This window comes from Melospiza georgiana, chromosome 5, assembly GCF_028018845.1.
Source record: "Melospiza georgiana isolate bMelGeo1 chromosome 5, bMelGeo1.pri, whole genome shotgun sequence".
Taxonomy (NCBI): domain Eukaryota; kingdom Metazoa; phylum Chordata; class Aves; order Passeriformes; family Passerellidae; genus Melospiza; species Melospiza georgiana.
Window position 1 is genome coordinate 23,379,874 of NC_080434.1, and position 27,615 is coordinate 23,407,488.

The 27,615-nt window shown below is 40.3% G+C and overlaps 1 protein-coding gene across 4 annotated transcripts in view; it reads right to left on the reverse strand.

The window, feature by feature from the left end:
* GRID2 (glutamate ionotropic receptor delta type subunit 2) overlaps positions 1-27,615 on the reverse strand; it is a 678,620-nt gene that overhangs the window by 76,379 nt on the left and 574,626 nt on the right. For all 4 annotated transcript variants that reach the window (XR_009114469.1, XM_058024557.1, XM_058024555.1 and 1 more), the window contains exons 12-13: positions 26,301-26,439; positions 16,089-16,284 (exon numbers count right to left, since the gene is read on the reverse strand). Coding sequence is in view for 3 of the 4 variants with exons in the window: in XM_058024557.1 (XP_057880540.1) it covers positions 16,089-16,284; positions 26,301-26,439 (335 nt within the window). In the remaining variant the exon portion in view is untranslated. The remainder of the gene's footprint in view (positions 1-16,088; positions 16,285-26,300; positions 26,440-27,615) is intronic.

Consider the following 27,615-nt stretch of genomic DNA (forward strand, 5'->3'; position numbering starts at 1 on the left):
GACACATGTATACTAACTGCAGAGAAGAACTGCAGTTTTTCTCTGGCTCTCAAAAAATTAGGTACTGCATTGCACAGGAACACATGAGCTGCCAGCACAGCAGCAAGGGTGGAGAAAGGCCTTTACTGACTGCCAAAGCAGAAAAATAATAATTTACTTGCCCAGTTCTATATTATTGTCACGTTCCTTGTTCCTTCAGCATGGATTTTTAAATGGAAAACGATGACACAAATTTTCTCTTCACTTGTTAAGGGGTACTAAAAGATGCTACACAGCTTCTGACACACTGGTGCTAAGTGCCTGACCAAGTTTTCAGGGAAAGCAGCTGCATGCCTGCATCTGTACAAACAGCCTTGCAGCTGTGCAGTGCTCTGGGGGCAGATACAGCTCCTTTCTGTGTGCAGCTCTATAAAATCATCATCAGACACAAAGGTAAAATACTATTCCTACATCTATGTCAAGTCCAATACAGTATCATTAAATTTTAGGAAAAACTTTAACTCACAACATGTATATAACAAAGCAGAGTAAATAAAATGCCAGAAAAGTATATTCCCTTTATCTTACGGATGACATATCTCTGAAGAACATATTATATTAGAGCTGAAGAAGGTAAAATGACAATAATATTTTCTCTTGTCTCTTTTGAAATTTCTTTTGAGTTGCACTTATTCCTTTTTGTCGTATTTCAAATTATTTAGAGCTGAATAATGCAAGTACAATGGGAATCTGAGGCCCAATACAGGCATCTACATTTGGCAGCTGGTGATTAACTAATAATCAGATCAATGGGCTTACTCTGTCCCTGCATGGGGCACACACTAGAGTTTAGGTCTGGCAATGCATGAGCTGAATGAATGACATAAATCACAGATTGTAAAAATATTACAACAGCATAATAAAAAAAAAAAAAAAAGAAATCTACCAGTTGAGAATAACGTGATAAAGGTGAGATCAAAACTGCAGTTTAAAAATTTACATGAGACTTGTCATCTCCTCTTAGCTTAAAATATTTATGGAATAGTAATAACTAAAATAAAGGGAAGATGGGCAATATAAGTGCTGAAAGGATACAATTTGATGCAGTATAGTCTTAAAGTGCACCATAGGAAACTCTATGGGGACTGAAGAAACTCCACCAGGCCTTGGACTAGTACCAGAAAGAAATTCAAAACAAACCTTCTGCAAGCTTTGTTATTTGGTTGTAATTTGTCTTCATTCAGCCAGGAGTGGATGTGGATGTGATATAAGATTATGTTTAATAATTCTTGCTGTCAGGAGATTTCCCCTTTGCAACTCTGTTCACAAGGTTTGCAGCAGCCAAGCCAGTTTGCAATTGGTGAATGGAAATACAAATTGGGCTGAGGTCTACCAATGACTGTTTCCAATGGATGCCAAATTTGAGCTAAAGATTTTTCATGTTGGATGTAGGGAGAAATTAACGTTGAAGAAATGAGAAAGGGTATGGTAGGAAGACAGAGAAAACCTTTGGTGGGATGTTGGAGGAAGATGGAGAAGCCAGATGATTAAAGGCTAAATTGGGCAATTCAAGATCTTATAAAGCAGGAGACTAGTTTGGGGAGAGAGAGGTACAGCAAGAAGCGTAGCAAAATCCATCAGATACAAAAAAAAATTATGTGATTTTTAGCTACATGCTTGGCAGGTATTTTCATTCCACTAAATTTAAATTTTTCAAAATCACCATAGTGTCTAAAAAGGTGGGGAGACTCTCAAAACCATACATGAGAGGATGTCTTCAGAAGTACAATTCTCTAACTCAAGATTGCTATTGGCATGTATCAAAACACAAAATAATATCCTGAATATTTTCTACAACTGTTATAATTCACAGAAATATGCTATATGTCATTATATTAGCCAGAATTTTGGTATGAACTCTTTTGAATTACTTCTGGGTTTGCCTAGTTCGATTCTTTTTTGAAATCTCACATTTTTCCCCTGTATTTGCTGTGTTCCATCTGCTGCTCACTTTGTTACATCTGAAACGATTTAATAATCCCTCTAATCAAGAATAAGATACTGTTTAAAGAAAACCAGCTCCTTCATTTAGCTTTCAGCACAGCCATAGCACAATCAAAGATGTTCAGTTCAATAATAGCATAGTCTGAAGGACTGGAAGCACTTTGCAAACATTCATTAACCAATGCTCACATTTTCCTTTTGTGAGGAAACATTCCTGCTTTTGCTGTTTACACCTGCCAGATGTGCACCTACACTGTTGTGTGCTGCCTCCTGACTATGCTGTGAAACGCAACATTTGGAGTCCAAGAGATTCATACAACAACTTGAGTGTAAAGACATGACTTGGGAAAAATGTTAGCACTTGAGGCCAAATTTTTGATCCTTTAGATAGTGCTGCTGATGGCCACCTAATATTTTTCATGTCAAATTTTGCTTTTGAGCATGCACTGGCTGTGAGCCTCCCCTCTTTGAGGGATGAGCAGACTGGTGTCCCTCTATTGTACCAATTCTCAGTGAAAACCCATGAATGAGGTGACAGAGTATTGTTCCCAGCCCAGCAGCTCTCAAGTGCATACTTTAATGTCACATAAAACATGACTGTGCTCAGAACTCCTGCCAGGTGTGAAACAAAATGTAAAGGTTTTCAAACTTGGCTTTGTCACATTTTTCTGACCACATGCAGTTTAGAAAGCAAGGCCATGCCATTTCTCCATGCTGCAGGACACAAAGTGTTGTTTTCAGTGTCTTCCAGAGGTAACAAATTCAGACCTTTTTTGGACCAAGTTATGTTGCGGTATCTTATATCAATCACAACACATGTCTTGGCCATCAATTTCTTATAAAACAGAGTATTAAAGAACTGCATCCAGGACTGAATGGAAGACTGAAGAGAAATTTAGAGGTTCCTTGGGAATTTGTGTTAGAGAGAGTCAGGAACAAGAGTCACTAAAGGGAAGGGGCCATGCCCTAGATTTGTTTACTTACAGGGCGAGAATTGCTAGAAAAGTGTTTATCTTTGTTTTGACTGGGATGGTTAATTTTCTTCATAGCAGCTAGTATGGGCTGTGTTTTGGACTTCTGCTGCAAACAGTGCCAATAGCACAGGGATATTTTCATTACAGCTGAGCAGAGCTTGCACAGTGTCAAGGCCTTTCCTGCCCCTCCCAGCACCCCACCATGAGGGGGCTGGGGGTGTATGAGGAGCTGGGAGGGGGCACAGCTGGAACAGCTGGCCCAAGGACATCCCACCCCATGTGACATCATGCTGGGCATGTGGAGCCAGGGGAAGAAGGGGGAACATTCAGAGGGATGGTGTTGGCCTTCCCAAGTGCCTGTTACACGTGGGCCCTGCTTTCCTGGGGATGGCTGAACTCCTGCCTGCCGGTGGGAAGCGGGGAACAGACTCCATGTTTTGCTTTGATGGCTTTTGTGGCTTTCTCTTTACTTATTAAACTGTCTTTATCTCAAGACATGGGTTTTCTCACTTTTACTCTGCTGATTCTCTTCCCTCATCCTGAAATGACGGGAAGTGACAGAGTGGCTGTGCGGGGCTGTGATGCCAGCTGGGGTTAAACCATGGCTGCATTACAATGAAATCCTGCTCTGAGGTCAGAGAGACAGAACAACACCATCTTCCACCCTTTGATTGATGCTATGACCAGAACCCTTACAGACTTTTATAATGCAGCTGATATCTGCTGGGTTTTTCATTACAGATGCATTGTGTTTTCCACCCATCTCGATACAGCCCCTGGGATTGATATCTCTCCCTCTCTTACATTCAGTGGGGAATGGGGTCTGTTTTATTTGATTAAATAGCCCTTCTGCAAACAGCCATAAACACCAATCAGCCCCCATGCAGCAGGAAAGCTTTAGAGCTGGGAATAGTAAACAATTCTCTCCTGCCATTGTAATTCAGGAAGGGAGTTGTGCAGCCTATCTAGAGCAGTTATTTCATGCAAAAGAATAGAAGAATGATATGTGATTACAGTCTAGTTAAAATGCTTCTTAAAATACTCCACGTGGCACTTTAATGCTCTCCTCCCATAGCTTGGCTCTTGAAAAGAAACTCAATTTATTGTAGTCACAATTTCATACTGGACAACTCTGCCACCTAATTCAACTGCAAGGAGACATAAACTGCTTGATGGCAATTTACTAAAGAGAATAAAAGGTGGAAAAACCACAATTATAACTACTCCTCAGCCTAAGGAAACATTCTGCTTATTTAACAGAAGAACTTTAGCTTTACATTTATAGTTTACACACTTCAGGATGGAAAAGCAAAGCACCTCCAAGAGCCTCTGCTCACATGGTGACACCAGACCATGGTGCACGAGGTGCAGCCTGACACCTCGTGCAGAGGGGACTTTCTGCTTACCGGAATTATCCTTTGAAGAAATAACCCCCTAAACATCCCAGCCTCAGGGTTTTGTTGGCATGAGCATGGTTTAATCCCACAAAAGTTAATCATGGGTTCTGGTATGCCTCTGAGGAATTGCTTTTGTATGTCAATTGCCCAGGATGACCACCTGATCTGCTTCAAACTGGTCCCCTTTCTCCTCTCTCCCTCCTTAAACACAACATAATTTGCTTTTTCCTTCTAACACTGTGAATAAATGAATAAGTTGAATTGATTGAAATGAATCAATAAAATGATATATTCCAAGAGAATGCAGTTTTACCAGAATATTTCCCACTATATATATTGAAATGACTGTCAAAAAGCAGCCAGCAGCAAAAGTCTGCTCAGTCTCCTGTCTCCCAGACCAGACCTGTTTTCAGGTTAGATATTAGAGATCTCTCTGGCTGTAAATCTTCTATGTGCAGTCAAATGCACACAGGTATTTAGAAGCACAGACCTGGAGTTTTTAAAACAACCACCATTTTGTGGATGCAGAGGGTTCCTCCTTTGCATTTGAAAAATTACACTTTGTTGGGTTTTATTTCTCTCCATGGTATCTTAAACTCTCCTGGTTTGAGACTAGGATGACTTTAAGGGTAATCATCTCTTTTCATTATATATTCTGATATCTTAGAGGCTTGATACTTAAACACTTTAGAGACTAGAAAGGTTGATTTTCCCAAGTGTTCTGATAGTGCTTTTTAGTTTGCAATTTAATTTTCCTGTGCCATTCTTATTACTTAACTAGCATGTCATTGCTTAACAATATGTTTATTAATGTATTGACTATTCATGGATGATATTGAAAAAATTTGCTGTTGGAGCAGATGCGGGCTGTCCTCATCTATCCACTTTTTTCTTTTCTCTGACTTCCAGCTGTAACAGTTTCAGAAGGAAAAATCCTGAATCATTTCACAAGGCACTGTTAAGTGTCTTACAGTGGATCTACTCACTGCAATTGCATTTGCTGGTCTCTGCAGCAGATATTTTGTTTGTTTACTAACAAGGTGTTGAACAGAAATTAGCTAAAGCTATCAAAACTGTTTGATGAGTGATTGGTATAGCAGCTCCAAAAACATGAGACAAGATCCCCCTGTTACCTCTTATGCTTCTCTCATGATTTTAGACTTGCAGCCTCACAAAGTCATGCTTTAAGGCTGGAACATAGGGGATGTATAAAATGCACTCTCTCATTATTTCTATTCATCTCTCTTTCCTGTTGCACATATCCTTTAAACAACCTGACATTTGATCCCATCTTTTGCATTTGTCAATGCATCACAGAGTATTTGGGTATTATTAAAATATGCTAATACACAAAAATGATAGCCAGAAACATTTAAGCAAGAAAGAGAATACACCACCAAGTTCTGTGCCTGGAGCAAGAGTGTGCTCTCCTGCCTCCATCTACTGATCATGAGACAGAGCCTGCATTTCCCCTCTTTGTGTGTGATACATCCCCAGAGCAGCCCACCATGCCAGGAGCCTGCAACTGGGCTTCAAAGTGGCAGCTGGAGTTTGGGAATGCTCCATCTGACTGCAAATGGAAATTGTTGCACAGATCAATGGTGAAAAATTGTAAGCTGATGGAGATAACTAAGGGGATGTGTAACAGTGTGGAGAGGTGAAAGGTGGAAAGAAGAAAGAAATTAGAGATCTGGGGAAAAGTTGGAGCTGCTGTTATCCAAACAAAAGGGACAGGGGGTCAAAAACCAGACAAATGAAAAAGTAAGAGGGAGGAAACCAAGTGAAGTGAGAATTCAGAAGGAAAAGAAAAAGCAGAGCTTGCTGGAGCTTGTGTAAGAGTCTGTGCAGTCCCCAGACACTCTTGGGAGGGTGGTGTTATTAATCTTCATCAACCTAGAAATGTTACAGAACCTCTGCAGGAAAAGCACTAAGTTAATGGAGATAAAATGGAGAAATAAGAGCTCACAGGACCAGAATAACAGATGCCTGAAAACTTGTGTGTCCCCTGTAGCCATACAAGAATGCTCCAAATACCAAACTACTCTTTGTCAGGACAACAAGAATGCAAAATAATGTAGCAATTTTTGACAGAAATATGGCACAAATTCAAATCTTTTGTCACCCTCCCATAGGAAAGTATCTGCAAGAAGTAACCTGAAGAAGTAAATAAATAACTTCAAGTTTTTTTTTTTTTTGTTCATCCCAAGCTGTGCTTCCCTACAGATTGCACAGCCACGACCCATATCTGATGTGACCAGACTAGGAAAACATGCCTGGCAGTTTGCAGCTTCCATCAGGAGTCCCTCTGGTTTAATAAAAAGCAATGAACATGCTACTCAAAAATCCAAAGAAGGGAATATCCCCCCACAAGCTGCTGACACAGGAGGAGGTTCACTGCACTGAGGCACCTCAGCACAGCTTGCTCATCCCTCATCATACAGTTTTTGGTCATTTAAAGCTGTTGGTCACAACCTTTTTTGTGAGGCAATGCCACAGACTGAAGAGCCTGGGAAGGCAGCATATAAAATTCTAGCAACAGCATTAGAGGTAGATTTATGGCTTGGAAAAAGTTACAAACCTTTATTATCTAGCAGAAGTTTGCTTGCATTGCTTTTTCATTTTATATATATCCAGCATATTTTCGCTCTAAGATGCCACACCAAAACCAACATCACTCCATCAGCAGGGCCCAAATGAGCACTGAAACCTTACTGAACTGACCCCTCAGTACCTTTCTGCCCCAAAGAATCTGCATCTCCTAAACCCTTCGTGGCCCCTGCAGCAGATAAACTTTGGTTTTAATTGAGAGAGCAACATGCAGCAGAACTTCCATTTTGCTACAAATATATCTGTGAAGACATTTCCAGTCTTGTACCCTTTAATAAATCCTGTGTGTTACTCAGGAGAGGGTGTGTAACAGCACCCAGGAGGGCTGTTTCTCTTTCAGACCTCTCTCGTGCTAATGCATAATAAATGCACTCATCACCTACTAAATACTCACAAACCTTTTCTTTTACAAAATATGACAACACCATTGCTCTGTTAGATGTAAATATGCGCAAAGTCATTTGTAGAGGTGGGTTCAGCATCTTTTTCTGTTTAAACCATCCTTTCTAACAGATGCCTCCCTAACAGAGTGTGACCAGCTCAGAAAAATTAGGCAACAAATAATTCTAGTAAAAAAATTCCTGTGAGCATTATCCTGACATGCTCATGCTCAGCTTTTACAACCACTGACTGAAAATGCACCCTTTTTCTTAAATTATTTCCCAATTGTCAGCTTTCTTACTCCCTGATACCTTCCAAAATTTTTGATCCCATAAAAATCCCAGCTTCAGGACAGAACTCAGAATTTTTACAATTAATCACCTGCCAGTGCAAATGAAAGCAGCATTCATGCTGCTTAGTTATTCAGAAATGAAAGTCTGCCATATATAATGCTTGGGATTATGCTATTCAGATGTGGTGGGGCCATGGAAACAAATGGGGATACATTCCAGTCTGGCAGCAATTCCCAAAGTGCTCAGCACCAAAATCGATACAAAGTCCTCACACAGGAAGCCACAAGTGTTCCCACCTTGCCTACTTATCAGACACATCCAGAGTTCTCCAGAAATAACAAAAAAACACAACCAACAAACAAACAACAAAACCAAAAAACCCCAAAGTGCTATTTCTTATTTCAGCATCTGGAGACTGGGGGCTATTTCACACACAATTAGTTCTACTAACACACAAAAAATTCCACTTTTTGCACGTTCTTGAGGGCTATTTCAGACCCAATGGCTGACAGTGCACCCTGGCCTGATAGTGGCAGCTGCCCCTACACTCCTTCAGAGCTGTGCTCTTGCCATCAGGATGCACTCTGGATGTTTTCCTCATGAGTCCACTTTAATTAGTCCAGTTCCACATCAGAAAAACACCAGGTGAAATCTCCACTCACAGAGGAATCAGTTTTCCTCTCTGTACTGTTTTGCCCTGTGAAAAGATGTCTGCAGGGTTAGGCGCAGGCCAAGGTGTGGAGCACTGAGCTCTGCATTTGGCCATCAGGATGAAGGATGGGGCTCACTCCCCCAGCCCATGCTCAAAGGGCTGTCATCCATCCTTTCTCCAGCTGAAAAGTCTGGACTCAGCTCTCTGCAAAATGCAATTCTACAGGACTGAAGCAAAATTAGCTCCTCAGAGTATATTTTGCTGTTTCTTATTTTTACTGCCATTTCTAGTCATGGAATATGATCTTTGTTTGGTAGGTACTGTACAAAATGAGCCACCAAGAGAAATAGGTTGCCATCTTAGGCATTCCTGACCACTCTCCAGAGAAGAAAATTGCCTGTCTACAACAGCAAAGAAAGAAACTTGGAGACCTAAATTAGATACCTCAAGTTACATGTGATGAGGGTATATTTATAGCCATTGACAGAGCAAGGTGAAGCAATGTTTCAAGAGAGAATTATCATTGAACAGAAGATGGGGTATATCTGTAGGGAAAGTCCTAAACAACCAATTTTCAGGCAAACAAGCATCTGAAAACAAGCAGAAAACTTTGAGATTAGAAAACTGCCTCTGAGATTAATGCAATGATATTGTTGTTAATCAATGAGAACATTCAAAAGAAATATGTAGCTGGCACCATTGAAACTGGAGAAATTGAGAAATAACAAGGAGCAATTGTCCAATAAAATCTTATTTTTCCCCCTATTTTTTTATATTGTATGAGACTGTTAAGAACTTTTAGTTCTTAGGCTCATCTTTTGAAGTTAGTCTGTATCTTTCTTTTGAGGATGAAGGCTGAAAGATCAGGCACAGAGAGATTGTTTTTTGAGAAATACTATTCATCTGATAATGGTGGTGTTCATTAATTTGGTTCAATCTGGGGTACAGCAGTTCTTTGGTTTCCCCCACACCCCACCTATGCCAGTATTTAGATGATTATCGTGTGTGTTCCTCTCCCCCCTCTGATTTGGCAGCTATAAAATAAACCAAAGGGAGGGAAAGAGCATAAAGAAGCAACAAAACAGAGCTGCTCAGCTGATGGGTAGTGATCATAGCACACCAGAGACCTGGTTGTCAGGGTGTTTGTTACTGCAATAACAAAGGGGAGTGCTAAGGAGTTTGAAGGAAAGACATGACTACTGTCTTGAGGGAAAACATACCTTACAGAAGGGTCCTTAGAGAAAGCATAAAGATACTTTGCTTGAAAAAGGAGTTGCACTGGAAGCTCACACAAATGATTTCCAATTCAGAAATGAGAAAGCTGCAGGGAGAGTCAGAATTCACCATGAAAGGCCTTGAAAGTCAAGGCAACTTCTTTTTTTTTTTTTTTTTTTTTTTTTTTTTTTTTTTTTTTTCTTTTCCTTAGACCCAGGAGGATTTTCAATGGAACTAAATGCAAAAAGAATTCTTTATAGAGGCCTCAGAAAATAACAATGAAAACTACTGAAGTGACAGGCTGGAGGTCATATGGGTAAATCATAGACATGGTGTGGAAAATAAATTGGCAAGACTTACCTAGACACAGCAGCAACAGAAAGAAAATTTAGGATGATGAAGTCAACTTCTGTAGACTTTAGGTTGAACCAAGTTAGTGGTCAGATACAAACAGACAGCAGAGGAAAACACACAAATTTTATTTCAGATGAAAGAAGATCAGCTCAGTTCAAGAGAAGTGAAACTTCAACTTGTCCCCATGGAGCCAATTTTTTTGGACTTAAGGGACAGGAATAGGTTAGAGATAGAAAAGACTATGGTCTCCTCGATGTAGGATGGCCCACAAAAATTTCTGAACAGCTCTGGAAAGTTCTCCAAAAAACTGAGAGATGAGAGAGAGCAAGCAAAGAGATTCTGCCTTCCTTCTACATGGAAGGTAGAATTCTAGGTGTCACAGCACCACAGCAGGACAGCAGTCAGTGTCAGTGACACCTGAGGTTGTTGAAGTGACTCGGGCGTACGCAGACTGACCTTTGAACAGAAGTCAGGAGTAACTTGGGTGGCATTTCAGGGACAGCAAAAAGGGTGAGGTATATTCAGTAGCATGTAAGATGAAACAGGAGAAGATGAACTCAGATAGACCTTCCAGAAAACTTTGCAGACAAAGGAATACAGCAACAGTTGGCTTGCTTTGTGGCTGAACGAACACATGTCCATGTAGATCCATTTCTTGATATCTTGGCTAACTCAAATTGTGACTTACCCATTCTTTTGAATAAAGTCCAGCTCTGCATAAAATAACTTTTACAGGTGTTCTACTCTAGATAAAACCTGTGAAAACTGTCTAGAAAGTCAAAGTTAGATCAGACTTTCTTATAAACTCAGAAGTGTTGGTGAGGGAGAGCAAGCCTTTAGTTAGACATACCCTGAATTCTGAGAAAATGTGGTGGTAGGAAAAGTTTTTCATTTAGTTTTCAAAGCTATGCACAGAATCGGCTTCATGCTCTGTAAACTGCCAGAGACCAGTTATTGTACTTCCCAAACACACTGAGCTCCTGAGCTAACCCAGATAACTATTAGCCTTTTGATAATGCCTGAAAGTAACGCCACACTGTGTTTGTAGGGATTTCTGGTCAGGATTCTAATTTTTACCACTGCTGTAAGTTTTTTAAGGCCCCAGATATGGCAGTAAAGATACACAGAGTTATAGGGAAAAAAAAAAAATAAAGCCAGACCATCCACAGTAATACAAAGCAAGGGCAGTCAGTGCCTTTGGTACTGCCAGGCACCTGTCAGCTCTAAATCATGGACTGTGCAGGAGACAGTAATGGCAGAATAGACAAACCTTCAGCTGTGGGACTGAGCATATCAAGGCCTTGTCAATCTTATTACTCATAGAGCAGACACAGAACATCTCATCTGACCGAGAAGCATCAGCTCCAGAGGCAGAATGAGGGAAGCAGGGAGCTGGTGCCTGGGTTGATCATTAGCCTTCTGACCAAGAGCTGCAGAGCACAGCCGGTCGCCCGCTCGTGTATTGAGATATACTGGAGAACTGTCCCAGAATTTTTACATGTTCTCACCTCTTCTGCTTCCTATCCCTTTCTTAGCCACTGTCAAACTGCTCAGTCATGGTGCACATCCAGTACCCCAAAAGTCTGTCTTGGTTCTCTTTTGTTTTCAGTTTTTCTAGTTGGGTTACTCCATGGCCAGAAATGTTCACAACAAAGATGTGTGGACTACCATACATTAACTAGGATTTTCTGTGGTGCAATCAGTGAATCTTCCAAAAGAATGGCAATCCCAATGGCAAATTTGTGAGTATATCAGGATAATTAACTAATTCAGGAGGACTTTTGGCAAGATAAGTTTTCAGAATCTTGCTACTTCTGTAAACAAATTAAACATATCCACAGCCAGTTATTAATAATTTGCTCTAGCACAGAATTGCAAATTGTTATTACCCCCTTTTTCCCCCATACAAATAACCTTAGCAGAGCTTTGCTATGGTCTATTCATACATATTTTTACTGTTACAGTATTTCAGGAGGGTTAAAGTGCCATCCACAGTGTCCAGGGAAAACAAACTGGCTCCCATGCTTCCATTGGTATTGCAATTAGGATCACAAGAAAATCCAGATCTCAAGGCCAAATTCCTTTGGACATTGTGAGCATGTTGAAAAGGAAGTACTACAAGTTTCTCTTAATGCACCATCCAGAAGCATTACTTCACCTGGCAATAATTCACAAGTTTCCCTAGCAGCTAAATATTTCACAGATAGAGTTAAATAGACAGAAGAGGTTTCAAACACATTCAGATTCTGCCTGGGAAAGGAATTTTCCACTCTGTACTACTGAGAAAAATGAAGATGCTGTAGGCTATGGTATCATGTTCAGAGGAACAAGGTGGGTAGGATAGGGCATTAGGCACTATTATACTCCAGGGAAGAAAGAGCAGACAGGGGCACAATAGAAGCGCTTCATTATATTTTAAATGGGAATAGTTCCAAGGATAGGAAAGCCTGTGGTGCTTGTAAAGGATTAAGCAGGGTAATGTGCTTTTTAAGAAGACATAAAGAGGTATGTAATGTGATATCTTTAAGCCTAAATGATTTTTCTTGGAGTCCTCAATGAATGTTTAAGCAGGCATGACTTGGGCCTCTGTAAATCCTCTCTGAATAAATAACTTCCGCAAAAATAGAGATTCCTAGGACAGAATGAGATGCATATTTCATAACCTATGCAAAAAAAAGAAAAATCAATTTGAGACACATGAAACACTTAGGAATAATAAAGAAAAAGGGAAGATAAAAGTGAATATTCTCCAGAATAATCCAGGCTTATAAAAAAAAATATAGCTACCTTCCCCATCCATTTTGATTTGACAGTGCAGGAAGACAAACAACTGAGTGCTTCCCTACCTTATATTCAGACCTTCAACAGCTTTTTGCTGTCTTTTGAGACAGGAAGAGACAATAAGTGGAAGAAAATATCTAAAGTGCCTGTGCTTTTCAGGCTGTCTCCTGTTTGAGGTATTTAAAACTGCTCTCTCTTCAGGGTAAATCTATCCAGCTGCTCTCTAGCTGGACCTGTGGTATTTATAGCTGTTCACTATGGATGGAACAGGAGCACACACAGTGATATGTATGCACCTGATTTATGAGAGGAACAGGACCAATAAATATCAAAACCTGAAAACTTACAATGGCATGATCTTCCCATCTTATTTCTCTTGTCTGCCCTGCCCTCCTGCCAGGAAAAGCAGGTCGAAGCAGCAGAATGCCTGATTTAAAGTGGGGCTGAGCAATCACTGTCATTTGGCTGCATTGTATTTGCACTCACACAGGTGCCACTCCCCACAAAGACTCTGGTACAGCAAGCAGGCAGCCCTGCTGAGCGAGGGGGCTGAGGTGCTGAGGGAATCAGTGGTTGGCCTCTCTCCTCTTCCCCCTGTTTATATATACATTAGCATTAGACTGCTACTTTCCTCACAATAAAATAGCGCCAGCTCCACTGGAGCTGTCAGGATAAAAGCAAGACAAAATGAAAGAACTTTTGGGATTATACAAAAATATTTTGGGAAGTGTCTTCTGTGAAGGCTCCTTGCAAACCTCATTTAAGCTCTGAGGTGGTGCAGCAAGGGGTGCTGCTAAAGATGGGAGTGTCCACTGCATCCCTGCACAGCTGTTTCCCATGGTGGTCCCTCCTGTGCCCACCCCTTCGTGGTCATTACCCAGCTGAGTGGGAGTCCCTTTCCCTGTACCTGTCTGGAGCACTCATTAAATCTCTGCTGTCTCACTTGGCACCCCAGGAAGGGTTGCTGAGGTGATGCTCTCACACAGCCTGGACAAGCTGCTGTTCAGTCACACTTTAGTGCTGATGAATTGGGGAAATAAAATGAGGCACAGAGGAAGACCTGTTGGTGTATCTTGCCCAGGGTTATAATCAGGTTAATAGCTCTGATGTGGCCAGATAAATTCATTAAAGACCCTGAAGAGCATTATGAAGCATATAAACAGGCTAAGGGGACCCATTAATTCTTTAAGAAATGTTTTCATTTTTTGAAATGTGTTACAGAGATTATAATCTCTGCCTTTTATCAGATACCTTTTAAATTATTAGTTTCCCTTGCCTAAGATCAGCTTTTAACGTCACTTTCTTTATGCAGCTTTCTTTCCAAGCAGGCCAACTACAACTTCCCAAAAGCTTCTTGTGAACAGCAGCTGGCAAATAATCTTTTTCTGTGCAATTTCTTCCTGTAAATTGAAGGAAGGGGAGAAATTGTGCACCCACAGGTAGATGAAAGTTCATTAGTATCAGACCTAAGACGTCTGTTTTTTTAAAACTGGAAGCTGGTTGGCTTGCTCTCTTGACACAACTTAGTTTTTGACATCATTGTTTGGCTATTCCTGGGAAGCAAAAGCATGGTAAATTAAGAACTTGGATGTTTCTGGGTTTGTAGGTTTTAGGACAGCAACTCCCACATCTCCAAGAATGAAAATTCAAGGACTGTAATCTGGAATTACCTGCCAGCAGGATATACAATTTGTTTGGTTCTTCAAGCTAAAAGTCGTTAGTGAGCACAGCTGTGTTTGATGTACTCTGGTCTTTTGAGCCTTCTGAAACTCATTTTATAACTTGGGAAGAGAAACCAGAAGGAGGGCAGGTTGTTGGTTTTGGGCTTTTTATATATATATACAAAAGGCAAATCCCAGCTTTATCAGCCACTTACAAACTGAGCTAAAATATGTTCTCTCAAAAAAAGCAATTTCCTCTAGCCAATAAATCTTCAGACCTTTTTTCCTTGCTCTTTCAGCTTATGACTTTATCTAAAAGGGTTTCAAAAGTGCAGTTCCCCAGGACCTCTGCCACCTCTTTTTTAATGCTGTTTAGTCCTTCAGAAGAGAAAATATGATCTTGGTTATCCAGAGGCTGGGTTGGGGATTTTTAAAACTCTAAATAATCTTTGTTATTTTTCAGTTCTTCTATTATCAAAAGCTCACCAGTGATTGCATCATTCTTCTTAACATACTCTTTTCTCTTGTTACTGTCTAGAGTGAGAACATCAGAAATGTCAGGTTTTCCTGGCCAATGGATTTTGGTGGAGACAAAATACCAGAGTTCATCTGGATTTTCAGAAAAATTGAGATTGTAACAATGTGAAAATACAACTTATGGATATTTTCTGTAAGAAATCGTCCCATATTGAAGTTTAAAATAAAGTCAGCAAAATATTATATTTCTTTGTTTTGATTTAGAAGTCTGAATATAAAAATACAACACTAGGGGAAAAGCTTGTGTACAGTCACTCATCAACTTATATTGACTCTTAAAATGAATCCTTTCATGGACTGGTGTTTCTTTAAAAGCTGCAGCTGTCAGCCAGAATTTGGGAAGGAAGTACTGCATTCACAAATGTGCCTACAAAAAGCTCTCAAAGTGTTTTTCCACTGCCAAACCTACTGCAGAATGTGTTTCTGAGACTCTTTTTAAAGTCAAATCATCCATTCCTGCCTTTGTATCTCAAAACAAACGTGACCCAGAGCTACAACAGAAGGCCAGCATTTTCAGTGTCAGGAGGCTACAAAATAAAGCTAATCAATTTCTTGTATTCTGGGGCATAGAATTCGCAGGGATCCCTGACGAGGGGAGAGAACGATGCCTCTGACTCCATCTTATCAGAAGGCTAATTAATTACTTTATTATACTATATTATTCTATATTATATAACACTATCTTACATTACATATAAACTGAATCTGCCAAGCACTCAACTCTGCACTGAATTCTGTGACTGTCAGCCGACAGTTCTGACACACACACACACACACACAAACACTTGGCCCTGATAGGCCAAGGAAACAAAACACCATCACTCTGGGTAAACAATCGCTATACTGCATTCTACTTCTGCACAAACACAGGCATGGAAAATGATAAGAATTGTTTTTCCTTTCTCTGAGGTTCAGAGAATGTGAAACCCAGAAATATTCTTGGGAAGAATTGTGCCTTGCTTTTCTCTGTGAAGAGAAAAGGGTTCTGAGTGCAGTGTTCCTATTCCTGTTTTGCACCCTTACAAATGCAGCCATCGCCTATAAAAACACCTGTAAATACTTTTTGGATCAAACAGTCTAGGCACTTAGATATTAAAATGCCATTCAATGCCACAAACCTGAGAAGTCCCAATCATCGGTGCAGGCACAATGGGCTTTCAGGAATTGATTAAAGGCACGATTGCAACAGCAAAGCAAACGTGGTGCAACACAGAGCATCTCCCAAGGGAAGCACAAAGGAAGGGTGCCAGTACCTTCTGAATGCCGGCCGTGGACTCGAGGACGTTGTTCTCGGAGCCGTTGCTCCTGTTGATCATGCGCCACATCTGGGCGTACATGCTGTCCCTCTCGAAGGGGTTCATGCCCTTCACCCGCACGTGCTCGTACACGGCCGAGTCCAGCACGGTGCCGTACGGAATGTCCGTCTGCCGCGACAGATCCTGCAGAGACCTTCAGTGGTGGGGAAGGAAAAGAGATACGGGAGGCTTTAATCCACTTTCTCAAGAGGAAGGAGCTGCAGGCAAACAAAGGGCAATGCAGAGGAAGACAGGTGTCCTGACACTTTCTTCTATTGGGCTTTTTCTCCCTTTTTTTTTTGATGATTTAAGACACAAAGAGCAATATGAAGAGAAAGGAAGGGGTGGAAAAAAGTGAAAATGGATGAAAAAGGAAGAGAAGGGGCAAGAGGGTGCTGGGAAATGCCAAGCTCCTTTGAGCAGGGGCAAGGGAAAGGCAGGGAATGTTGGAATCAGAATCGCCCGCCTACAGTGCAAACACACACACTGCTGTGGGAAGCTGGTGGCAGCACCTGAACTCAGGAAATCCATCCCAGAGCACCTGGACAGAGCAGCTCTGTGCGCTCCTGGGTTACACTGTGCAGGGCAGTTTGGTGGGGGTGCTCCTGCACTGAACTGTGCATCCATCTCATAGGTCACATCTTGTATTAGTTTCAGCAATGAGAATATTTCTGCTGCATTTTCATGAACTGCTTCTTCATCATATTTTCATGTTATTTAGTCTAATAGATTTGTTCTGCTTTACCTGTTACGTACTCTTATCCTTCTCTATAAACCAAAATAAATAAACCATTTTCAAACCATTTTCAAAGTTTCTAAAACATCCCAAGTGGGGTTTAGTCAACCAAACTTGCTTTGAACTTCAAAACTGTATGTTAGAACCATTTAAAGTTTCCTTACTTCTGGGCTTTTATTTTCCTTTCCTGTTGAATTGCTCTCCAGTACCTTTGATTCTTTAATGGCACTCATTAAAATTTCAAAGTAACTACTGCAATATGTCTACTGCTTAAAACCCATTACAGCTTTCCCAGCACAAATTAACTGTGTATAAACTGCACAAATCTAGTGGATGACACATAAGGACAATCAAGGAGCTCAATGCTGTCTTAAAGAAGGCAATAGCAAATTGTAAAAGCTTATTACAGACACAGAAAATGCAAACAGCAATGTAGGAAACTCATCCAATTCCAAGTTGTATTTCTAAAAAATGTAAATATGAAGGCCAGTGAAAATGGCCCTGTGGGGTGGGGATTGGAAGAAATGAAATTCTTAGGTGTAATGAGGATGGCACTGAAGAAAACAGTAATGACATCTCACAGGATATGCATGCCATGAACAAAACAGAAAGCAGGAAAAGAAGAAATCAATAGAGATCAATGGCAAGAGTTTAGATGTTAGCTGAGTAAAAAAGAAATCATTTGAAGTTTAGACATATGGGCTTAGAAAAACATGGACCAAGAGCTAAATTCTAATCAGATAACATATGGTAATTATAAGGAAGGGATAAATGTAATTGTGAGGAGTAAATAACTAATGGTATTAAAACCTCTCAAAATTATCTCACTTTCTCCAACAAGATTGCATTCCTTTTAAACAGGGAACCTGCAAAGAATCTGTACATATATGGAATCATCAAAGGCAAGATACTGCATGTAACATTTCCTGAAACCAAGTGTATTGATATTCTACCAGAGGACCATGACATGCCCTGTTCTATGAGGAAGAATATGAGACTCTGGCAGACTAAGGCATCGGAACAATAAGTATTGTGGTACTTATTGCAACTGAATAGTAAAAAAAAAGAATTGTCAGGTCCAGATAAACACCTAAGAGTTGTGAAAAATTAAATATAAAATGGCTGAGCTGTAAGCAAAAATGTGAAACCTCCTTACAGCCAATGAGCAAAAGGAATGCAGTAAATATTTTTAAAAATGGCAGTCAGGGGTATTACCAATGTAAGGTACTTCGGTCATGTGCTTAAGTTTGATAAACATACTGAAATAAGGATTAATACAATTTTCAAGGTCAGTCCTGAAGTCTAGATATAGACACCAGGTAGGTTTCTCCAGGGAAAGCAAGCAAATAATCCATTACACTTTGAAATTACTCTGAAACCCCTCAGAATTTCAAAAAGAACTTCCTCCCACCAAACAATATACAGACAGTGGAAGCAGACGGACAATCTTCACAGGAGGAGTTTGGAAACATTTCCCAGCAACTCTGGGTAGCATGAGAAATATTCAGTAAGAGCAGATGCTCTTGAGGGATTTCAAGGGTAACAAGAACAGCTTTTGCAGAGCTAAAAGGCTGAACAAGAGTGTGACCCTGTGGATGGGGACAGCAATCACAGCTACAGCTGAGGCACTCAGTGCCTGCATTGCCTCACTCTTCCCCACCAAGGTCCCCCAGGCCCTTGTGACTACAGGCAGAGTTCAAGAAGACATGTTCAACAAACAGTGACAGGGTTCAACTAACAATGAGCAGTAAGTTGTCAGGTAAATCCCAACCAGACAAGGCAGGGATTGATTGGGATCACTAGATCCATAGAAATCAGAGTGTGCTGAGAAAGCTAGCCTGTGTCCTTGCAAGGCCACCAACTTTAATTTTTGCAAGGTGAAGGAGGCTAGGGGAGATTCCTTGGTGCAGAAGAAAGAAAATATCCAGACTTTATTAAGAAAGTGAAAAAAACATTATTCATGGAATTACTGCTGGTTGTGCAACTTCAAGGAATAAGCCCTTAGCACATTTCTGAGCACATGAAGGAAAAGCAGACTAGAGGCAGCACTCAACATCGACTCACCAAAAGTAAGTCATGCCTGACCAATTTGGTTGCCTTCTACACTAAAATTACTTCATTTGTGGACAAGACTAGAGACACTGACATAGATTACCTTTAGCAAGGCAGCCTGCCTATCTGCCTGCCACAATATTCCTGTTTCCAAAGGTGGTCATTAGGTACAGCAGTGTGGGAAAGCAGGTTTGATAAATTCCCAATTGGATTGTCCTCCTCATGGCATCTCTCACCTGCAGGCTGCTACCAGGTACCCCAGAGGTCTAACCTGGGACAGGGCTGTACCAGTGACTTGGAGGAGGTAAGCAAGCACCCTCCTGTCAAGTTTGCAGATGGCATTGCATGGAGGGACCTGCTCAAGGACAGGCTGAAGTTCAGATGGGCCTAGAAAGGCTGGAGCAATGGAGTGTGAAATTCAGCAAGGACAAATACAAAGCTCTGTACCTGGGGATGAATAAAACCCTGCAACAGCCAGGCTGAGCACAGCTCTGCAGAAAGGCACCCTGGCAGGCAGCAGTGGGTCTTGCTGAGAGCTTCTCCTTATTTTACCATTAGGAAAAGTGTTGTGCAAAGTGCTGACAGTCTGTCTATCTGTCAAAAGCATCACTGATGAAAGGCATTAGATAAATACAGCACACTGTATTCATCCATTCTGCTCCTGCTCCTGCCAGTACATTCCTGTAATCAACTGGCAGCGCTCAGCAGTGCAATGAGCTGTCACAAGATGCATACTGCAATGTCCTGTAATTGTTATTTGTCATACCAGAAAAGTGTACCAAAAGTATTTATCTGGTCTCCAATTTCTAGTGACAACACTTAGTAAAATTGCAATCATTACAGGACTCTGTATAGCCATTTAATTTCTAATATAACAAGCAACAAAGTATTTTTTTGGATATATCGTTGCTAAGCAGGATATAATTGACAGGTGTAGCTGCTACCACAAATCAGTTAAAAGCAGCACAAAAGAAAAAGAGCTCCTGTGTCTATCTTGTGGCTATAAAAGCAACTTTGTTATTTTCAGAAGGGCAAACCAGCACAAGACAAGAGCTATTAGTCTTGGAGTGTACTACAGCCAGGTATGGGAAGCAAACAGGCTGGGAAGCAAGCGTGCTATCACACACAAAGGCACCACCAGCAGGGAAATAACAAGGAGAAGAATTATGTCAATGCCTTCAGGAAGGCATGTTGTAGCTGCCACGTGTGGCATTAACTGGAGTCTGCAGTGCCTCTCTGTTAGATGTGCTGCCCTGAAGTGCAGGATGCCTCTCAGCTGCCCTACTTGCATCTTTTCACAGTGGCAGGTGAGGCTCCACGCTGAGAAAATGATGACAAGAGGACAAAAGCAAGACAAATATAAGTGTAAACTCTGTGGATGGGCTAAATGCTGTTGTTGGCAGTAAACCCAAAGTTCTGGTTCACCTGACCATATGCTGAGAGCAAGAAAGAAGTCTGGGAGCCTTGGAGGTGCACATGTGTATATACTGCTGCACAGGCAAGCTGCAAACACAGCAAAGATCTATCACACATCAGTGACTCCCTCCCCTCACACAAACATGTAAAATGGGATCATAATATACATGACCTCCTTCAGAAGCTGTTTGTTTAATAACCCACAGCTCTGCCAAGTGCTGCTGAGACACTCAACCTAGAAGGTACAGCAAAACAAAGGGAAATGATAAACTTTGAGAGAGCTACTAGAATTATTAAACCACTGAGATTCCTTTACAGAAGAAAGAACTCTTAAAACTGCTGGTTTATAGGTTACACATTGGTTGGTGTACCTCTGTTCCTGGATTAAACAACTCATTCTCTTTTCAGACAATTGCCCTTAGTGGACACGTAAATCCTCAGCCTCACTCTTGTCCCCCAGTTTCACCAACACAGCTGCCACACCAGATCTCAAAATAAAGAAAAAGTATTTGTGAAGATAGGGAATTCCTGCAAGGGATCCTTTGATGCCCAAATCCTGATTCCATTACCCACACTGAAATGTAATTTTTCGATAGTTCCCAGGTGAACTATCTGCAAAGCAAAGCACTCATTAGCATGAGTAAGCAAATGATAATTTCACATTTTAAAACTTTTCTCTTTGAATTTCTAGTTTTGAAGCAACAAGGTATTGAATGATAAAAATTGTTAAAAAAATATAAAAAAGCAGATGTAGCTCAAAAAATTGTTAATAAATTAGATACCTTTAACTGAGTTTGTGTACAGAAAAATTCTACCTCTAGGGAAGTGACCATGCAGTCAGAACATTCAGCTTATTTTTGTCTATCACTCATGTGGCACTGTGAGGAAAAATATTATGTGTGGTCTTTATAATAAATTTTTTTCTCATTGCAATTACTGGGATAATACCAATATTATCCCAGCATCAATATTATCCTAAATTAACTAGGCTAATAGGGCTATTCTGAGAAGGAATTTAATCAATTGAGGAAGAGTTATTAAGAGATAGATGTATTTTTCAGCATTTGTTGCTTTTGCTTAGTATTCTACACCTTAATCAGGCAGCAGTTGTCAGGTCATTTTCATTTTATGGCTTAGTACAAATCAGCTACTTTGCAATTTAAGAAATTATCTCTGCCTACAGCTAGAAGAAAAATGTAGTAGGATTTGGATATGTTTTCTTCTCCAGAGCATACCCTTTTCTGTAAATTCAAATCCTAGACTCAGAATTGGTAACATGTTCACATATGTCAGCCAAAAGTGTTAAAAAAGTACACAGAGAAATGTTGCAAATCCAAAAGTCAGCATCATAAAGAAGTAACGGAATTTCTTTTTAGGTGATAAAATACCACTGAGGTCAGAGACTTGGGCATCAACACTTCTTTGTAAACCTGGGTTATAGATCAATTTAGGCTAGCTGTGCTAGACTTGAGGGCTGCACAGAGCTGTCTGCAAGATCTGGTCACTAAATTTTCAGCAAAAAACAACCAATTCCATGGCCTGCACTGAAGTCTTTATTTATGACTGATTCAGATAAAGTTTTCAGCGCTTTTGTGGGTATTTTGTTCATTTGTCTGGTTGGTTGTTTTTTTTTTCCCCTTAGGACAGTAAGGAATAATTCAGAAGCAGATTTAGGGTTAGGGAACAGGGCACATTATGCCAAGGGGTTTGACTGTTGTCAGGGTGAGCTGTGGCAGAAACCTGAAATATTGCTTGCAGGCTGAACCACGTTAAAGAAAAGATTAATGGACATGCATTGGGCAATATCTAATTACTGCATTCTGTGCAACCCCCTTGCAGAAATCCTGCAGTCAGCTCCATTGAGCTCTATGAAGCCTTAAGGAATTCTTAGCTTCAGGTGAATCATGGTTTAGCAAAATGTTGGAGAAAAAATGGCTAAGAAAGAAAGATTATGCCTCCATTTTTGGAGGCAGAGGTCTCACCTAGCAAACAAGACACACATTTGTTATAAAATGGAAAGCATAATGTGAACTTCTGATTTTACAGAAGAAGACAAAAGATGCACACTTCCCTCCACAGCATGTACAATCTAAATTCTCACGTTTCCACATTTTATAAGTGGATTAAACTTGAAACCACCTAACACCAGGCTTTATATGGCAAATCCTTTGACTTCTTCTCTGTTCACCCACTCTCACAACCTTCCTGCTAAATGTCAGTGCTCATGAGGTGGTGACACTCCCTCCTAATAGTGCAGTAATTTGAATAAAATCAATCTCTGCCAATGGACTCTAATTTGATCCTAAAGGAATCATAAAACATAATAATGTCAACACTGGCTCAGTGATGAAATTAAGAATATGAGCACCTCCTAGAAATAGCTCAGGACCTCCAAATTCATTTGGCATTTACCAAGAAAAGCCACTCCTAATTACTATTAATTTATGTTGCATTTGCAAAAGTTATCTAAAGATTTAAAAGCACAGAAATTATGCTTTGCTGTCACAGTGTTATGGCATTTGAAATACTGTCTTGATTTAAATGTCATCTGCAGTGCGGGTCAAGTGTGAACAAAAGATGCATCTAGGAACTACTTTAGAACTTGAGTGCCTCTGCTCTTGATGTGTATTGGCAGAGCTCCCAAAGGTACTAAGAGTAGCCATTTCTCTGGAAAAGCAGATTTAACACCCAATCTTTTTCTTCTAGTTTCTCTGAATTAATTTAAAAACTGCAAAAAAATTTGCTTCAAACTGAGCATTGAGGCAGAGCACAAATGTCATCAAGTGAGGTTATACAAAGATCTAATTTGAAACTCTACAGGGAAAGGGAACACTTATTTCTCGAAGGGTCCTCCTTAGTGGATGGGCTGATAAAATTTTGCATGCTTTGCTACTCCAAATAAAGCTCTGGATACCATGAGACACTGACTAGGAAGAGTGGCCCAGCCTTCACTCCAGCTGCAAGAGCTCTGAACACAAACTAGCTTCATATCCAAAAGGTGAAATGCAGTAACTACCAAATGTTTCATGGAAATGAAATGTGCTGTTAGCTGCTTGAATCCTCCTATCTTTTGTAAAAGATATCATGAGGACCATACCTACAACAACACACTGTAATATCTGATGCTACCTGGAAATCTGAAATGAAAAACTATTAACTACTTTTTATATCTGTGCAAACCCACTGATTTCATTTTCTTTCCTTTTTTTCTGGCTTGTCTAAAGCTGACAAGCACTACCAGCAGAATCTGGATTATTTTTTTTTTTAATGCTTATACTCATTTTCATTCTGGCCTTGAAGGCTCCCCAAGGTACAATTTGAACTGTTAAAAAAAAAAAAGAAGAAAAAGGAAAAAAAGGAGCATCAGCTTTTTTTCTTTATTGCTTATTCATGTTTTCCACTTTGCAGTAATTCACCATGATAAACAAACCTCCTCTCTCTTATGTGCTGGTTTAAGTTCCAATTTTGGCAGTTTTGTAAACTGAAGTTTTATACTCACACCATAGTTGGGATAACTTCATTCCCTAATGGATACTAAACACATCTAATTACTCTATTTTTGAGCTGGAAGTGCTGTTGAAAGATGTCTGTTCTTTTATTCCAGGAGCTTCCCAGCTGCAACATTTTCTACTGAATAAAACATTTTCAGTGACTCTGCCCATAAATAATACAGCACAAAGACCAATGTAATCCCAACTGTACATAATAACCTCAAAATTCCACTGAGGCTTCTCTAGTGACATCATAATAAACTGCAAGAAAAAAAATGAAGATGTATTAAATTATAGTTTGGGTACATTTTATTCTTTTTTGCACATCATAAGAAAACACAGAGATTTGTCACAGTAATTTGAACATTTTTCTTGACTACTTCAAAACTAGAAGGGACATGATTTCAAAGCAGAATGCAGAAGCATATTTCATTCTTCTAGGGACAAAATGAATAAGTGACTATATAATTATAATTTATTCTGCATATATAAATTCCCATGTTGTTTCTTCATAGTCCTTAGTCAAATTTAAATTGTTTAAAACTTAAAAAAAAAAATAAATCAACTTCCCTCAAAATATCAAGATCAATGCTGACAAACATTGACATGAAATATCATTTTACTCCTATCCAAATTTTGAAGGGATTATAATTGAGGCTGTTGAGTCAAATGGTTGGGTTGTGTCAAAATACCAAAATCTGTCATTCAGAACACACAAAAAAGAAAAGGTAACTTGATTGAACTTGTAATACGACTGTATCAGGGGAGTAATTTTCTCATTTCCTCATGACTTTAGTCTATTTTATATATCTCTGTCTTAGAGTATGGAGCCCTCTAATAGATGAAAGTGGTGAGGCTGTTACCTCAGAAAGGAAGGATAACAACCATATAAGATTTCCAATTTGGAGTGTAAGGACTTGCAAAGCCTGGGCAATTTGGTCCATGGAACACCAACTTCTCCCTCTACCCAAGGGTCAGGACATAACCATGCACTCCAAGTTAAGTACTGATTCTGCCCTTGGGTCCAGCTTGGGCTTCAATTGCAGATGAAACTTGTCTGCTATTGAAGATGCTTGCCAGCCTGTGTGAAAGCCTGGATTGGTTTTAGCTCACAGAAAATCCTCACCCAGAGGAGGAGTACCTTTGTGTGAGCACAGTGACTGCTGGCACGCAGCGATGCTTGATCCTGACCTGTGAACTCACAGGAGGCCAAGGCTCCCCCTGCTCAGTCTGTGACAGTGGCTCACTGCCTCAAGGGGAATTTCAGAGAGATTTTGAAAGCAGCTGAACTAGAGGCAGAAGGACCTTAGGGGATGATACACACAAGCCAGGGACTTGGATCAGTGACTGGACTGGGAAAACAGAATTTTCCCTAAGGTCAGCATTGAGCCTGACTTGAAGGTCAAGGTCTTACCTTTCTGGAGGAAGAAACACAGTGAAATGTGCCTCTCTTCTTGAAAGTCACTCTGAGATTTTTGCAAAGAATGATATATAAGAAAGGGTAATTTTGTCACTCTTACAAACTTTCACAGACTTGTAGGCTCAAGATTAATCTGCTATGAAAAAATGGCCAGCTGTCCCTCACAGTGCTTGGCTAGCTAATGCTTCCCTGTATTTTCTATCTGTGCTTTGACCCAGGAGTGAGCATTTGAAGGTGAAGGTTATCACTGGAGCAATGGGAGCGAGGATAACTCAGTATCCTAGGTGAAGGAGAGGACACTGGAGTACAAAAGGGCAGAGAGAGAGGATAGGAGACCTAGAAAGGCTCCTGTGGTATGGAAAGACGACATGATCTTCAGAAAAAAGACTGGAAGGTGTGACAGAAAGAGTTCACCATAAAAGGGACAGGAGAAGACCAGGACATTGTTTTTTTGGGAGGCATGAAGCAAACGAAACAAATACACGGGGAAAAGAGAACAACATGATCTGCTTATGTAGTAAGAGGGCTCCTGGGAGCAGGAGCAAAGAGGAGCTCCTAAACCAGTGAGTTTATTACTGGTTGTTGCTGTTAACACATCTCTACTTTGGCAAGAATGGGTGAAATCAGCTCTGAGCTCCCCATACATTGAAGAAGCATTGGGGTCTTCCTGACCAGTGTTAGAATGCAAGCATTGTGGAATGCACAATGCAAAGCAGCAGCAATTTATATTTTCCTATTTCAAACACTGACACTGTGTGGTCATCTCAAACTCAATTGCCTCTTTCAAAATATGTATGTGTGCAAACATACATATGCATGTCTGCCACAGGGAAAAGCATCTGCTAGAGGCCAACAATTCCAATCCTAAAAACAAAGTGTCTCCAGGGAGACCGACAGTCTCTCACAGTATATTGTATTTTTCTAACTTTCCAACTACTTCTCAAGGAAGATAAACATTTATTCCTGTTCTCACATTTAAGTAGAACATTTATACCCCTCTACATGTATATTTATGTTCGCCCTTCTTTCCCTTGAATCATTCTTTACCAACTTACTGGATGGAGTTCTCAATGCGTGTGATGGTGAGGAAAGCTGCTAGGTTGGCCGTGTAGGAGGAGATGACAATCAAAGCAAAAAGCCACCAGGCTCCCATCATCAGTCGGGTTGCCAGGGTTGTGTATGGAACCTCTCCTCCTGTGGGGAAGAAGGAAAAGCAAGAATTTTCATTTGGCAGAGGAATGCTCGTGCATAGCTCAGGATAACTAGACCCCAAGGTTAACAGCTTAAAGCAGTCCATTAAAGCCTGGTGCTTCAGTGAACTGAGCAGGATTGGGAGCTGCACTTTCTATGCAAGGAAAAGCACTGAAGGAAGCCCACACTGTCAGTTGTCATTCCTGTGTTTAATCTCTTTTGCTATTGTGCCTTTAATTGCAGTTCATCTGCCAATCCTGTCCAGTAATGGAAATAGACTTCTACATCTCAGAACAAAAGCAGCCAAAGGAAAATCTTACAATGTTCTTTCCTTAGAGATCTTATCTACAAACCTTAATTAAGTTTTTCTTTCATTCTGGGGAACGTAAAATCTAAAAATCCCATCAAACCACAATTACTTTTCACAGTTCTGTAAGCAGGCAGATGCTCATGATAACCATATGTATTTGTACAACTTGCTGCAAGTGAACTTGGACACACAGGGAAAAAAAAATCACACATATTTAAGAAGAAAGCAAACATTGTTTTGTATTCCTCTAGTTGCTTTCCTTTAAAATCCAACTGCCAGGTAAACAGAACACGAGCAGCAATTAAACCTCCCAGGATGAGCTGCAAGCCATCGATTGTGCGACAAGAGCCGAGAAATGCAAGCCATGAAAAGCAGCAGTTTTTATTCAAACAGCTGCCCCAAAACACACTAGTTTGGAGTATTTGCAAGAGCTCTGTTTAAAAAAATAGATAAATCTCAGATTTTTAGATGGAGGAAAATGTTATTTTTTAAACCCCCCTTTTGTCTGCAGTATGTTTTGTCACAGCTACAAGTAACTATGGGGGGATAGGTGAACACAGCAAACACCCACAGTCAACTGCTCAAGATGTTCACCCTTTTCCTCTCCCTCTACGCTCAGCAGTTTGAGAAGCTGATATTGTTTTTGAAGTAGGTTTCTCCTAGGAAAAATCTTATGATGGTACAATGCCTGGGATTTGCAAAAGCAATTGTTACCAATTCAACCATCTGTAGATAGTTTGTTTTGCACTTATGTAAAAACTCCTTAATGTTTCCACAGCAAGTAGGTTTAAGGGAACACAAATTAGAATTATTCCCATTCCAAGAACAAATAATTTTCACTTATGTACAGAAACGCGGTGTTTAATCAG